General features: G+C 34.5%; 1 protein-coding gene across 1 annotated transcript in view; it reads right to left on the reverse strand.

Annotated features, from left to right (window-relative positions):
* The window catches only part of CDH10 (cadherin 10), a 287,440-nt gene that overhangs the window by 11,624 nt on the left and 259,001 nt on the right, over window positions 1-16,815 (reverse strand). The window contains exons 9-11 of the mRNA XM_003759643.2: window positions 11,178-11,299; window positions 6,776-6,884; window positions 2,965-3,216 (exon numbers count right to left, since the gene is read on the reverse strand). Of these exons, the coding sequence (XP_003759691.1) occupies window positions 2,965-3,216; window positions 6,776-6,884; window positions 11,178-11,299 (483 nt within the window). The remainder of the gene's footprint in view (window positions 1-2,964; window positions 3,217-6,775; window positions 6,885-11,177; window positions 11,300-16,815) is intronic.

A 16,815-nucleotide genomic window follows, 5' to 3' on the forward strand; every position in this document is an offset into this window, starting at 1 on the left:
GGGCTAACACATGCCGCTCCACCGAGGATATTACAGGCCAGCCTTTGCCCACCCATCAGGGAAACGGCCGGAGGGGCCAGCCCCGGGCCCCTCAGACCATTCCATTTGTTTGGGCCTTGGGGACCAGCCCACAGCCTCCTTCTCCCTCCTCCGAGCCACAGCAGGCAGTGCAGGAGTGGACCTATGTGCCTCCACCTCTACAATATTAAGACCTGAGGACGGGTGCAAATCATTCCCACAGGAGTCCATGGCCCTCCCCCGCCTTCCACCTATTTTCTTATCTTAGGACGGGCCTCCTCTACCCTGAAGGGCCTCTCTGTCCACCCCTCCTTAGTAGATAATGACTACACTGGAGAAATCAAGTTGTTAGTTTCCGCCCCCTATGGCCCTGTTCACATTAGACAGGGACTCCGCCTGGCTCAAGCGTTGCCTCTTCCCTTGATCAATGACTACCCCTCCGTCTCCACTAAAAGGGGAGCTTCTAACCCTGGCTCCTCCGACCTCTATTGGGTTCATAAAATATCTGAGGAGCATCCCACCCTTAGGCTCACCATTCAGGGGAAGGTTTTTGAGGGCATTCTTGACTCTGGGGCCGATTCTACTGTTATCTCACAAGGTGCTTGGCCTTCCTGCTGGCCTTTGCAGCAGTCCATGACCCACTTGCGCGGTATCGGCCAATCTAAAAATAACCTCCACAGTTCGCAACTGTTAACCTGGTCAGACGAGGAAGGAAATTCAGGCACTGTGCGGCCCTTTGTTGTCCCAGGGCTGCCCGTCAATTTATGGGGGAGGGATATATTATCTCAAATGGGAGTATTTATGTGTAGCCCAAATGTGGTTGTAACACAGCAAATGCTCTCCCAAGGATTCCTTCCAGGTCAGGGACTGGGGAAGAAGGGCCAGGGAAGTTTAACACCCATAATGACTGCTCCTGAGACAGATCATGCAGGGCTAGGCTTCCAGAAGCATTTTTCATAAGGGCCATTGATCCCCCTGCACACCAGGCAGATAAGATTACTTGGAAGGATGACCTCCCTGTCTGGATTGATCAATGGCCCCTCCCCACAAAGAAATTGTCGGCCATAGAGTTAGTGCAGGAACAACTGGCCCCAGGCCACATTGAACCATCCATATTCCCTTGGAATACGCCCATTTTTGTTATTCAGAAACGCTCAGGTAAATGGGCTTGTTACAAGACCTTAGGGCTGTGAATAAGACCATGGTTCCCATGGGGGCACTTCAGCCTGGACTCCCCTCCCCAGTAGCTATTCCAAAAGGATTTTTCAAAATAGTTATAGACCTCAAAGACTGCTTTTTTTCCATTCCTCTCCACCCCGATGATTGTAAACGCTTTGCTTTTAGTCTCCCTATAGTTAATTGTGTGGGCCCTTCCCCACGCTTTCAATGGAGGGTCCTCCCTCAAGGTATGGCTAATAGCCCAACCCTTTGTCAGAAATATGTGGCTCAGACTATTGACCCATTCAGGTTATCTCATCCTGATATGTATATCATCCATTATATGGATGACATCCTCCTAGCAGGTCCCAATGAGCCACACCTCTCTCAGGTTTGTCAACTGCTTATCTCTGCCCTCCAGACCCGAGGCCTTTTGATCTCTCCAGAAAAAATCCAAACCCAACCTCCTCAGCTATTCTTAGGTTTTGAGCTACTTTCCAACAATGTCCTTTCCCAAAAACTTCAATTGCGGACAGATCGTTTACACACCCTTAATGACTTTCAAAAACTTCTCGGTGATATCAATTGTCTTAGGCCCTATCTGAAACTTACTACAGGGGAATTAAAACCTCTCTTTGACATACTAAGAAGAGACTCCGATCCCTGCGTTCACTTACCCCTGAGGCGTGAAAATCCCTGGTTTACCACTTTACTCCCCAGTCTTCTGGGGCCCCTTGTAAGTATTCTCTTCTCCTTTGGCCTGTGGGCCTTTAACAGATTAACTACCTTTATCAAGTCTCAGGGCAATTCTGTCCTATGGACAGTCCTCTACCACCAGCTCAACACCAATGGATTTTCTACCCTCGCTACTGAGATCGAGACCCAGTGGTATTTAAGGATGTGGCGGTACCCCGGAAGAACGTGATTTTACTTGTGGGCTAGCGCTGTGAAAGAGCCAACGATGGGAGTATTGTGATTCCATGACTTGTATAATCATGCCCATGAAAGCTGCAGGAATACCCAATGACGGGATTATTGTGGGTCCACTCCCAGGGGGAGTGGGGACCACCCACATAGCCTAAGACAGGGATCCTGCCTTCTCTGGCCTTGCTGGTCTAGATATTCGGGCACCAAGCATGGGTGCAAGTCACATAACCTAAGACAGGCCTTTCACCGAGCCCTCATTTTAACCCTTTTGATTTAAAAGAAAACAGGGGGACATGTCAGGAACCAACACCCCCTCCTTTAACAATCTTTGTTCAGGTGGCCTTCTCCCCTCCCCAAAGGCAACTGCACTCTTAGTTAAACACACCTGTTTGAAGAAGAATGCTTTAGAGCACCAGGATTCGAGGGGTCCCAGGAAGAACATTAACCACAGAGCACAATGACCCGAGGGGTCCTTGGAAGAACATTAACTACAAGGACCATGTGAACTTTGACACAGAGATAATGATCTCACGTAGCAGTATAGCATAAAAACAAGACCCTTTGCATGAATAAAGTTGAGCCGTGACAAAATTTGCTCAGTCTCCCTCCTTTTTCTCGCCCGTTTCTCTTTCAGGCTGGGTCCCCCTCGATCCCCCGAATAACTGAGTCCTGCTGGACGGGACACTTTCTATGACACATTGCTGCCCCATGGGTGTCCACAAAGATATTTGAGAGAAAATAGACCCATTCAAATGGATCATACATTTATATAATTACTGAAAAGTTTCCAATTCAATAATTATATAAATGTATGATCCACAAAACAAAATAATCACCTTTGTCTGCTGTAAGAAAACTTACCTAGTAAAATGATGATGCAGAGAAGAATAGCAATAAGAGCCCCTGTGCTTAGGCCTGCAGGAAGGAGCAAAGCCTCAGCGCTGCAGGACTGCATGTTCCCTTGGCTGTCACAAGCACATACTCGAATAGTAAGTGTACCAGTACTGCTTTGGATTGGATAATCATTATCGGAGATCACAACTGGCAAGAGATAGCTACTGATTTCATGCCGACTGAATCCATTTTTTCTCGTTAGAATTCTAGCAGTGTTATCTAAAATGAATGAAAATAATTATTTATTAGTTTTACCTGTCCTGAAACCCAATTATGTTTTAAGATATGTTGGATTAAATGACTCCAATTTATGAAGTTTCTAAAATAGTAAAGATGTTATGTGTTCTAATGACAAGTACTGATTTCTGGTGGGCAGGTAAAAAATTAAAACAAAGAACCAAATACCTCACTAATTCTTTTTTTTTTTCTAGTAAAAATTGTGTTCACTAGAAGATATAAATTTGCATTATTTAATGATTTGGATTTTCCACTATTCTCTATGTATAAAATATACAAAACAATGCATTAATGCAAATAATATTCAGAGGCAGATTCTAAACACTATTCTAGAAGCATTGTGAATATCAATAACAAAAAAACAATACAATAGTTCTTATCTTCCTTTGACACCTTACCACTTAATCACATAAAGTTTAAGGATGCTAAAGATAGATGAGGCAATCTTAAATAGAGCTCCTTAATTGTTTTTGTAATGGACATCTCCCACAATCTCCTAATCAAGTACTTCTAGGAATAATGATTTTAAATACATAAAGAAAAAATGCAGTATTATAAAGGGAATTAATTATATTGAATTTTTTTCCCCCATTCTACTTCACAGATACCAGTTTGTGAGAATCTCTTTTAAGAATACTTAATAAAGGCTCTATGGGAACATTTGCATTAATTCTTAGGTTCAGTCAATTTTAGGCCATAATTATCTGCATGTATTTCTTCTGAGATAAAGAAACAAGAGTGATGTTTCAAATCTGTTATTCCATAGTTTTGGAGGCAACACACTGGGAACAAAGAATCCAATTTTGGGGAAGGAAAACAGAGTTGCTCATATAAGTTTTAATAGTTTATAGTTGTGTTGCTACTCTCATTATGCCAAAAGGGAAAAGACATATTTTGTTAAAATTGTTTTAATTAATGTCATTTAAGTCATCAAAACAAAGTGAAGTGAAGATCTGAGATTTTTTTTTAAATAATTCAGGTGAAAGAAAGAACAATTTTGGTTGAAATTGTTGTAAGAACAACTATTTATGCTGATAATTAAAATGTAGTCATGTTAAGTTAGAGACAATGAATACATACACACACACATTCATATTTATGAGAGGCAGAGAGAGAGAGAGAGAACTTTCATTCCTGAGTCACTAGATTATTTATATAACAATAGCTATTAAGGTTACTGACTAGTTTGACTAAAGATAGATTACTCAAATAGACAATCTTTTTTCTTAAATGGCTCATATTCTCAGTGAACTAATTTATTATCTATAGTAAATAATAGCTTAATTTTATGCAATACATTTTTAATATGTATATTCTTGTTGTATTTATTCTAGTATTCCTAATAGAATGAAGAAGTTGAAGTGACAAATCAAGACTGAGTGGCATCTTATTTGAAATGTTGGCATTATCTTAGCTAATAAAATGATTTGGTTTTCTATCTTTTGGCAAATTGTTAACATAATAAAGAAAATGAAATTGTACTTGTGAATTTTTAGAGCAAGATAATTATTGAACACCAAAAAGAAAAATAAACCCTAAGAACCTTAAAAAAGATTAAATTTATTTAAGTCTTTAAATACACTGTAAATATTGTGTTGGAATCTTCAGCTCAGAAAATTTGATTACCAAAATTGTAACTTCTCCATAATGATGTTGATGGAATTTTCATATATGTTTAAATTTTTCAATTGGATAACTAAATCTATAACATTTTTTGAGGTTTAGAAATTTGTTTACCAAATATCTACATATAAGCTTCAGAGAAACCTCAAAGTTAAGAATATACATCCAGAAATGATTTTATGAGTAACTTGATTATTTTTATGTGGTTATACATACAAACAATTAAAAATTAAAGTTTCTTCTGCCACTTGGCAATGTCTTCAAGTTAGGTAAGAGACAAATTAAATTCTATTTTGATTCAGGTTAGTGTCAAAATAAGCAGTTTAAAAATCATCATAAAATGGATTTAATGTTAATGCCAATAACTAATTTCTATTTTGAAAAGCAGAAAAGAGTATGATAGAGTATTCTCTATATTGCCATAACAGGAAAGAATCATTCAAAGATGAATAAGGAAACTGATTAAGAATTTTATAGATATCTGCAAGAAAGCCAACAATACAATTGTATTTAGGATGTTTAAACCATTGACATTACCTTAAAAATTCTTAAATTTGAAACAGGCAAAATGTTCCAATATTTGTTCACTAAATTGTGCCTATTATCCATTTTGATTTTGCAATAAACTGAGCTGAGTGGTCTATTTATCTGGAAACATCATTGAGTTATCAAATAAACCCCATTTTCCATATTCCTTTTAGAAGACATAGAGGTTTGTGTATGGTCCTTCCTAAATGAGGATGACAGTATTCTCCTAATGATATATGAAAAATTTTCTTGACAACTTTTTATATGATTTCACATGTCATGAACTTTCCTGCCTCAGACTTCTTCATGCCTGAAATTCTATAACCTACTATCTCTGCCTGTTGAAACCATAACAGTTCTTTAAGGACTCATTGAAATGTTCATTATTTCTCTTCTGTCCATCAGAATTATTTTCCTTAATACTCAAATTAATTCTTTTGATTCAATTATTGATAATATATTTTCTTGCATAATAATTACTGTTCACATGCTTCAAAATTCTTCCAACTAGATTATAAACTCATTGAAAATGATCTAATCTTATTTATATCTTCCTCCAGCGCCTATCACAAAATAAATATCTGAATGTTTATTGAATAATGAAAACCAACTTTGATATTATTCACTCAAAAAGATTCTGTACAAATTTTAAAAATATACAAAAAGAGAATTACTAAATACAATACTATATTACTTATGTTGCATTTATAGGGAAGGTATCAGATGAATAAGTTTTCCAAGTACCTTACATTATAACCTTTCTTTCTCAAAACTGAAAATACATATAATTGATAGTATTCTATCTAAAACATATTACAAACTCTTGCCTTTGCATACAGAGTGAATTTTTTGTTTTTTTCATGATGACACAAGATAATCATCATTGAGATAAAGTGCTGTCCCAGCCTGAAGTACATATTTGTTTTTTTTTCCTCTCTCTTGCCTATTTACCTATTCCCTTTTTCTTATTTGTCTCTAATTTCTTTTTTCCCCTTAGTATCATACACCAAGATGTCAAATTTTGTTAGAGTTCAACTTTGATTTCTTTTGTTAATGAGAAGTCTCTTTTATTCAGATCAGTGAACCAACCCATCATGTAATTTTTAGGGCAATTTTTTTCTTCTTTTACTTTCTTTTTTACTTTTTTTTTTTTATCACTTCTGTATTTTTTGAGTTAATGAGATGGCACATATATTCAGGGGTAGAGGGCAGGGATATTCAATCTTGTGTATTTGAAGATGTTACTGATTATTCAAAATGTTTTTAAGAATTGACAGTTCATTAAGTTTTTAAATACAATTTATAATATTATTAGAATATCAATTTTAAAATTATTTATGATATATCATAAATTTGGTAAGTAATTCTTTACAGGCAATTCTTTATATACCTTCATTATCCTGAACAGTGAAGTTTGGATTGACAGCAGCTAGACTGAAGAAAAATTTCTGTCCACCTAAGGGATCATCTTTATCCACTGCACTTATAGTCTGTATTAACTGCAGAGAAAAGAAAATACACATTAAAAAATGCTACTGCATGCAGATAACTGGATTCTTTACATACAATACCTCTTGTGTTCCCCTTTACTCCAATGTAGTTTATTCAGAAATACTAGATTTAATTTCTTTACATACTGGCATAAACTCAAGTTTCTAGTTCTAGGTCAATTAATCAATAATGCTTAAACTTGTATTTTAATTTCATTTAAAAAATTTTTAACAAGCTATAAATACCATTTTTTATTACCTTAGCAAAAAGTGACATAGTAGGAGGCAATGATTTTAGTTATATCTTCTCTGGCTAGAATTTTATTTAATACATTTTTTACATTGGTTTAGAAAAATAGTCAATCAGTAAACCTTAATTAGTATTATTATTTTCTTTTGAGCCACACACTGTGTTCAGGGATATAAAGAAAGGCAAAAAATAAATAAATAAATAAATAGCACTTGCTTATTGGCCCTCACAATCTAATAGAAAGGACAAGGAAAAGTAATAGAATTAAGAGGTATTGGGAAAGGTTTCCTATAATTTGGACTTTGAGGAAGTCAGGGAAGCCAGAAGGTAAAAATGGGAATAGGAAAGAGTATTCCATGCATGAAGGATTGTCAGTGAAAATATCTGGAATTAAAGATGCTGGGTTTTTTTTTTTTTTTTTGTTGTTGTTGTTGTTGTTGTTTGTTTGTTTTGTTTTGGTTTTGTTTTTGTTTTTAAATAACAAGGAAGCCAATGTTACCAGATGAATGGAGTGGGGTTGGGATAACTGTGTAAGATGTAAGAAGACTAAGTTGGGAATGTTGGGTCAGTTTATGAAGACTTAAAATACCAATCAATTTTACATTTGATCTTGGAGGTACTACCATAGATGTTATCTATCAAGCTGCCCATTCTGTCTCTGAATGACATATACTTTTTTTATACAACAAATATAAATCCAGTTTTCTGGGTATCTTGCTATTTTTTGTTGTTTAATTTGTATTCTAAGATCTAGCAAATAGAAGATGCTGAATAAATGGTTGTTGAATTAATTTGAAGTTAGATTTCCTTTGGTTCTTGCAATATTTTAAATATTGCAATAATCAAATGTAACACACAAATTTTGATTTCCTATGTTTGCTTTTTGGCCATCCCCCCCCCCCCCCCAGTCATGTGTTTTGGATGTTGCCTTTTGGAAGTCTTCAATGAAAAAGATGTTTCAGTCTACTTATACTGCGTGTGTGTGTGCCCATGCATGCTTCATTGTTGATTGGGTCAACTGAAATATATATTCTTTTGGCTTCATTTCTTTCCATAATTTTTAGCCAGATAGAATAAATTAAAAACATTGGTGTTAAAAAGACCACTGTTAATTATACAGCAGTGAGTATATTAGGATAATTGAAAGCACTGTTCAATGTCATAAATGTGATTCAATATAATCTTTGTCTCCTATTTAAGTTTAGGCCATCCTTCATCTCTTTCTTGAACTCTAGTTCTATATTGCCAATGTCTTTTTGACATTTCATACTGCTTGTTTTCAGGTATTGCAAACTCAATATGTTTAAAGCAGAATTATCTCTTGCCTCTACCCCTGCTTAGCAATTTCTATGCTTTTTCCCTCCTTCCTATTATTGGTAAGGATGCCATCATCCTGCTAGTCAACTGGACCCACAGTCTAAGTATCATGCTTTCCCATTTCTCACCTGTACTTACTAGATATATTTATTCTGTTGTAAATTATTATTGTTTTTACTTTTCACATAATTACTCATATTTTTTTTTTCTTATATCCACTCATGTAGGTACTACCATAGTACAAATCCTTATTCCTTGCCTAGACTATTTCAGTTAATTTATAATTGTTCTATCTCCTTCAAGAATCTCCTCACATCAATCAGTGCTCCACTCAGTTGCCAAAGTAGTTTTCCTAAAGTAAAGTTATGACCATGTCACTGACCTCTCTATTAAATAAACTACAGTGACTATTACCTTCAGAATCAAATAGAAAATGTTCTATTAAGCATTCAAAGCCTCTTTTAAGAAGAAAATTCCTATCTAATTCACTACTCCCCTACACACTCTCTACTTGCCATTTTCTCTCACATAACACTTCATCCCCTAATTGTGAATTTGCACAGATACCTGGAAAACTCACTTTGCTTACCTATAATTCTTGAATTCAATGGCTTCTTTTAAGACAATTCAAATTACATAGACTTCAAGAACCCTTTCCCTGCTGTCCACCTTCCAGCTCTTGCTAGAACCTTCCCCCAGAGATTATCTTTGATTTACTAATTAAATAGATAAATTACATACATATAATTAAAAATATATGCTTGTCTAGTGTTCAAATGACATAAAACAAGATTACATATGTAAAACAACATATATATAGATATATATGTACTTATGAATATGTATACATTTAGGTTTACAGTAGGTTGCTGCATACAAGTGTATCTTCACAAATATATGTAATTGTGTATTATCATACATATATGTATATGTGTGTATGTGCTTATATTTAGTTATTTGCATGTTTTCTCTCTTCTTTGAACATGAGATCTTCTAATAGACAGACATGTATCAGCATGAGAAGGTTATTAGTTTTTGTTTTATTTTGGAATTCAAATTCTTAGCACATTGCCTGATACCGAGTATAAGAGCTTAATAAATGCCTGTTGAATGATTAATTTTTGCCTGCTACATACAGCATAATCTGATTGCTAGGGACATATGAATAAGACTTGCTATGATCATTAGGGAACTAGGTGGCACAGTGGGTAGTGTTAAATTATGAAAATTTGAGTTAAAATAATTCTTTAGATTTTTTTTTTAACACTTATGTGACACTAGGCAAGTCATTTATCTGGCTCCATTTCCTGAGTTACAAATGGGAAAACAACACCTAGCTCACAGGGCAATTGTGAAGATAAAATAAGATAATGTTTGTAATGTTATTTCCAAACCTTAAGAATCTTTATAAATGGTGGCTATTATTATTATTATTATTATTATTAAACTGAGATTGTCCAAATACATAAGAAAATGATGTCAGTAGATTTATTGTCCTGGTAAATCTAGGAAAATTAGTCTCTTCATATACAAAAGACAAACAACTTAAATATAGATTTGAATTCTTAAAATATCCTATTTTGGAATGGTCAATTGGAATAAGGCAACCATAGGCAAGGAATAAATATGTGGATGGGGAAAAACTTGAAGAGGTAAAAACCAGAAATATTAACATGACTTACAGGTCATTAAAATGACCTAAGTATAGTAGTATTCTGCATTTCAATACATTAACCAAACAAGGAATATAAATAAGCTGAACTTCGGTTTTCCATAGTATTTGAAAGGAAAAATAAAATCAAGTTGACACAATTTTACCATTTCAAAAACTGTATAAGCACTGTTGAATTTGTTTGATTATTCAATAGGAAGAATTTGAGAGATAGGGTAATCTAATTTGCATAAAAATGTAATAGTGACATTGATGTTTATAAAGACCATGAAATGATGTCAAAACATAATGTGGTTCTGTGATGGGCTCTCTTTCTTTTAAAAAAAATAAATTTGATTCCCAATTATTATTTATAACATTCTGCTTCCATCTGTGAAGATAGTGCTGAAACCAATTAAGAGCATTCATTCACATTCATACGTTCAGCCTTTTCAAACAACAAAATGAGTCTACTGAAGCAAAGGTTTTAGGAGTAAATACATAAAGCTGATGCAGGGAGAGCTTTATAAAGAAATATGTCATTAGATAATTTCATGTTGCTGTAATTCTGAAATTTAATGCATATATCTAAGGTTTGATTCCTCTTTTACTACTACATAGCCATCTTTTAATTCCATTTCTGCATCCTGGAATTGAATGAATCTCTTTCTGTCCCTTTGGATCTGTTCCTATCCTTTAATTCTCTCTCTGTCTTGCGCTGCATTCACTCACCCTCTTCATGTAGTGGTTTTCTATATTTATCTGAAAAAGCAGAAGGATTTTATTCTACTTTTCAAAGAATTTGGAAATTGCTTGTACCTATCTACTTGCTGTCTTGTGGTAGCAAGCAGCTACAACTTCCATGTGAGTTTAAGAACCATTAAAAAGGAATTTAAAAATCCTATCATTTATCCTTACATATCTTTTTTTCTCTGCCTCTCATTGTCTTTCTGTCAGTCTCTCTCTTACTTTCCTTCCACACTTGCCCTTTGTTCTCCTCTGAATGTTCCCATTAATAAGGTGTAATTTTAATTTTTAAAAAAGGTAAAAATAATCATGCTTGTTACATTTCAGAAACACTTACTTGTCCAGGTCTTGCATTCTCACATACAAAGGTATCATAGAATACAGCAAACTGTGGAGCATTGTCATTGACATCCAAAATTCTGACAAAAACTGCTACACGAGTTGTCTCTTTTGGGTTGTCTAGGAGAGGGAAAGAAAAATCATGATTCACTACCAACAGAAATGTACTGACATTGACAGGTGTGTGTCAGTGTAAGCCATAAAGCAGGGAATATCCTCTGGTCCAAAATTAAGAATTTAGTTTTATTTTTCTATCAAGTGAAAATTAGAATATCCTTAAGTAAATAAACACTATTTCTCCTCTATTATAATACAATAAAATGCATCACACTAAAAAATGTCAGAACCACTTCATACCTATCAGATTGACTTTTATGACAGAAAAGAGGAATGAAAAATGGAGAAGGTTTGGTGAAATTGGGACACTAGTGCATTGTTGCTGGAGTTTTGAATTGGTCATACATTTGAATTGGTCTGAACAGAAATTTGGAAGTATGCCCCAAAGACAACCAATTGTGCATACCTTTTAATTCAGGAATAGCACTATTTGGCCTATATCCCAAAGAGATTATAAAAACGTGAAAAGGACCTATAGATAACAAAATATTTATAGAAGTCTTTTTCATGAAAGCAAATAATTGGGAATCAAGGGGATGCCCATCAATTGGGAAATGGTTGAACAATTGTGGCATATGAGTATAATGGAATATTATTGTACTATAAGAAATAATAAACAGGTGGCATTCAGAAAACTGGAAAGACTGACATGAACTGATGCTGAGTGAATTAGCAAAATCAGGAGAATATTATACATAGTAACAGCAATATTGTGTAATGATCAACTATGATAGACGTAGCTCTTTTCATAAATAAAATGATCCAAAACAATTCCAAAAACTCATGATGGAAAATGTTGTCCATATCCAAAGAAAGAATTATGAAGTCCGAATGCATATAAAAGCATACTATATTTCTTTTTTATTTTTATTTTTTGGGAGAGGTGTGTATTTTCCCTGTTGTTCTTTTTCTTCTTTCACAAATGTGGAAATATTTTCACCTGATTATGTGTAACCCATATCAGATTGCTTGTTATCTTGGGAAGGAGAATATAAGGGAAGAAAGGAGGGAAAATTTGAAACTTAAAAGTTAAAAAAAATGAGTATAGAAAATTATCCTACATGTAATTAGAAAACAAAATGCTATTTACTGAAAAATATTGAAAAGCCCCAAAAGAGCATGTTGCAATAGTTATAAAGCAAATATTTTAATTATTTTGGGGTTTATATTAATTCTTCTGGAAAATACATTTATATAACTATTAGAAATATTTCAGCTTTTATATGGAAGGAATATTAAAAGACTGAGTGTGAAAATCCAAGTAGAATATATATTGTGTTTATTTCAGGTTTGAGTTCAATCACATGAAGTCAATTAAGTGTTCTCTTATTTTGAGCATTAATTATAATGAGGCAACATGATATAGTAGTAGAGATGTATTATACAAGGTGTCCCCAAAGTCTTAATATAGCTTTATGCTATTAAAGTTAAAATACCACATTAAGACTTCTGGGATATACTGTATTTGGAGAGAAAGCAACTGGGTTTGAATTAGGGTTATACAATTTACTAAGTATGGAACTTTAGGCAAATCATATTGATTCTCTGAAACTCATTTTAAAATGGGAAGGCATGGCTAAGTGACATAGGATCGTAGATCTAAAAATGATAGAATTCAAATGGCTGTCAAACTGTGCATACTTTTTGATCTAGCAGGATCACTAATGAATCAGAGATCATAAAAGGGCGGGGGGGGGGGAATGCATCCACTTGTGCAAAAATGTTTATAGCACCTCTTTGTAGGCAAGAAATTGAAAACTGAATGGATGTCCATCAATTGAGGAATGGCTGACGAAGTTATGGTATATGAAAGTAATGGAATAGTCTTGTTCTATAAGAAATGATGAAAAGGCTGATTTCAGAAAAAATTTGAAAACATCTATATGAAGTGCTGCTGTTGCTGAGTGAAGCAAGAAGAACCAACAAAACAAGATTGTGTGATCAATTATGATATTCAGCTCTTTTCAGTAATTCAGAGATGCAAGGCAATTCCAACAAACTTGGGTGGAAAATGTCATCCATATTCAAAGAGAGAAATATGGAAAATATATTTCACCATATTTCTAAGAAGAGCTAAGTCTATCATAGTTGATCATCACAGGAACTTATTGTTACCGTGAACAGTAACACTTCACTCAGCATTAATTCATGCGAGTCTCTCCAGTCTTTTATGAAATCAGCCTGCTCATCATTTCTTATAAAAACAATAATATTCCATTACATTTATATGACATAACTTATTCAGCCATTTCACAATTGACGGACATCCATTAAATTTCAAATTCCTTGCCACCTACAAATGTTTTTGCACATGTGGGTCCTTTTCCTTCCTTTATGATTTCTTTGAGATATAGACCCAGTAGTGGCAGTGCTGGATCAAAGGATATATATAGGTTTGTATCCCTTTGGGCATATTTCCAAATTGCTCCCCAGAATGGTTGAATCAATTCATAACTTCATCAATGATGCTTTGGTGTCCCAGATTTCCCACATCCTCTGCAACATTTATCATTACTTTTTCCTATCACATTAGACAATCTAGATAGATATGAGGTGGTACTTTCAAAGTCATTTTAATTTGCGTTTCTTTATGCAATAGTCACTTTAAAAACTTTTTTCATATTCCTATAAATGGCTTCAATTTCTTCATTTGTTAGTCACTTTCTAAAATTTCTATATAAGGGTGAGAGTTCCATTGGCAGTATGTCTACTCTTCTTACTACAAAGAATTACAATAGAATCAGGAGAATTTTCCCCATTTCCCCATAGACTTCATACCTAGGAGGATGCTTAGGGTAGTGGATACAATATTTAGCATAGAGTCAGAAATACCTGTGTTTAAATCCCACTTCAGACATTTAAGCTATGACCTTAATTTCTACCTACCTCAGTTTCTTCACTGTAAAATGGAGATAATAATAGCACCAACTTTACCGGAGTTGAGGTGAGGATCAAATGAAATAATACCTGTAAAATTGCATAGTATAAAATCTGACAGGGAGTAAGCACTTAATAAATGCTTGTTTCCCACATTCTTTCTTTATGTGAAACTGGGACTTAAAGTAGTTTCAGTCTTTTGTCATTGGAATCTTCAAACTGATAAGTAATTCAAAGAAATAGATACACCAAAAATTGTGACAAAACTCTTTTTATTCAGAATTCAGCATCTCAGTTTCCTCATGTCCAAAGTAAAAAGATCTGGACTAGATTGTCTCTAAACTCCCAAGTAGCTTCTCCATCCATTATATTTACTTTATACTTAACCAATATACTTCACATTTCTATTGTTCCTTATAGTTTACTCAAAATAGCTCTGAGAGAGGCTCTTAATTTGTTTTAGCAAAGTTCAATCAGTCATAATGTACAATTACAATTTTCAGCCTGGTCTCACCAAATGGTATTTTTAATAATGTTTCTAGAAAAGGCATACTTGTATTATTAACTTCATTTTAACAATGAAGAAACCAATATTCAGGGAGTCACACAGCTAGGAAATGACAGAGGCAGACCTAGAGCTCAGATATTCTGTGTAAATCAGAATTCTTTCCTAACACCCTCACCATGTTGCCTTTGTAATAAGCCCTGCCACATTTGTACAAGATAAATGAAAAATGTTCCAAGGAAATAAAGTTAGTACATGTACAGAAGCTAGTTTTTTGTCTTCCAAAATAGAAGAAAAGTAGGGGACACATGGTTTTAACCCTTGCTTCGATGATCAGTATTAACATGGGAAACATTCCTTATGCTCTAGAAGCAATCTGGAGCGTTGTCTTCAGAGCTAAACAAAAATGAAACTCAAGGTAATTATCTTCAACACATAGATGTATAGTATTTCATGCAACATATTCTCTCTTCTTAGGCTGGAATTTATGATAAGTATGTGAGTCCATCAAAAAGATTCCCTTAAACATACACACCACCTTTAGAATTTATTGCAATGACAATAGTTAAATCTTTCTTGGAAATATGTTGAGAGCTGCTAATTTGATTTTACAAAATTGCTTCAGTCTCCAGGGTTAATTCAGTTATTATAACCAGCCATAATTTTTAGCTTGGCCTTAACAAGTGATGCTTTTGTTGGAGAGGAAACAAGTGGGATTAAGCAACTTGCCCAGGGTCATATAGCTAGTAAGTGTCAAATGTTTGAGGTCATATTTGAACTCAGATTCTCCTGACTCCAGACCAGTGCTGTAGCCACTGCACCACCTAGCTGCCCAAATGGCATTTTTTATAATATTTCTGAAAAAGGAAGATGAGGATGAAACTCAGACATAATTTATCAAATAGTTCACTAGGTACAAGTACTTGTCAAAGGCTGTAATGTGTTATTATAGAATGTGAGAAATTAACTATTGTGCCTGTGGCAGGCATGGTGACACATTTAGTAGTAGTATATTTTTATGTGACACCCTTAGGGCTTTAGAGAATGACACATTTACAACAAGCCACAAAGCTGAAGGCCAAATGAAAACAACCCCTGATGTGCTACTTCCTTCTCTCTTCCACTTAATATGCAATGTATCATAAGGCATAATAGGATCCTGATTACAGATACTTTCGCAGGTATGCATTTCAAACAGTTAATTTACAAATTGATTTAATGTCAGAAAAGAAAAAAAAATTGAGTTTGCTAGAGAGGTGGGGAGAGAGAGAGACAAAGAGAGAGAGAGAGAGAGAGAGAGAGAGAGAGAGAGAGAGAGAGAGAGAGAGAGAGAGAGAGAAACAGAAAGAGAGAGACAGAGAGACAGAAAGAGAGAGAGACAGAGAGAAAGAGAGAGAGAGAGAGAGAGAAAGAGAGAGAGAAGGAGAGAGAGAGACAGAGACAGAGAGACAGAGAGAGACAGAGAGAGAGAGAGAGAGGAAAAAAAATGAAAGGAAAAAAAGAAATTAGTATAGTTTTTTTTTTTTCCCCTTAACAAAGACCTAATTATTTCTGCTAGGTTTCAAAGTTAATTTTCTCAAACTCTCTCAAATAGAAAATGCAGTTAATAGCCCTTTTGAAGCAGAGGAAGATAGAATCAAATTTAGTGTATAAAATGACATGATTCAAGAGTGGTCAGAGTGGAAGACCTAACCTAGCTTGCTCTCACTGGGAACATTCAACTTAGCAGGAGATGGCAACAAAAACAGTCTCCTTAAAAAGAAAAAAAAAATAAATCTGATTTCAAAATAAATGTCCTTTTACTTTTAGACAGAATAGATTTATCCATTTAAAACTATAGTCTCAGAGCTTAGAAGCCATTTGGCTATGACATGACAGTGATGTTGCTCCCCATTTTGGAAGACGTAGAAGAGATGTTTAAATCAATTTTAATTGATCTAAAACTAGCCTGAAGTTTAGACACAATTTAGTAGCCAAGTCTGGGAAGAAGCTCATTTTCTTTTTATGGTCAACTATTTTGTTCAAACTTTTCCTTTACCTTCCTAAAAATTTGACCTTGATAATTTATTTTTGATTCAATTGTGATTCTTTAATCTTGTCTTCCTAGGACCTGATTTTTTTTCACATTATTCTAGAT

Source organism: Sarcophilus harrisii, chromosome 1 (assembly GCF_902635505.1).
Source record: "Sarcophilus harrisii chromosome 1, mSarHar1.11, whole genome shotgun sequence".
Classification (NCBI taxonomy): domain Eukaryota; kingdom Metazoa; phylum Chordata; class Mammalia; order Dasyuromorphia; family Dasyuridae; genus Sarcophilus; species Sarcophilus harrisii.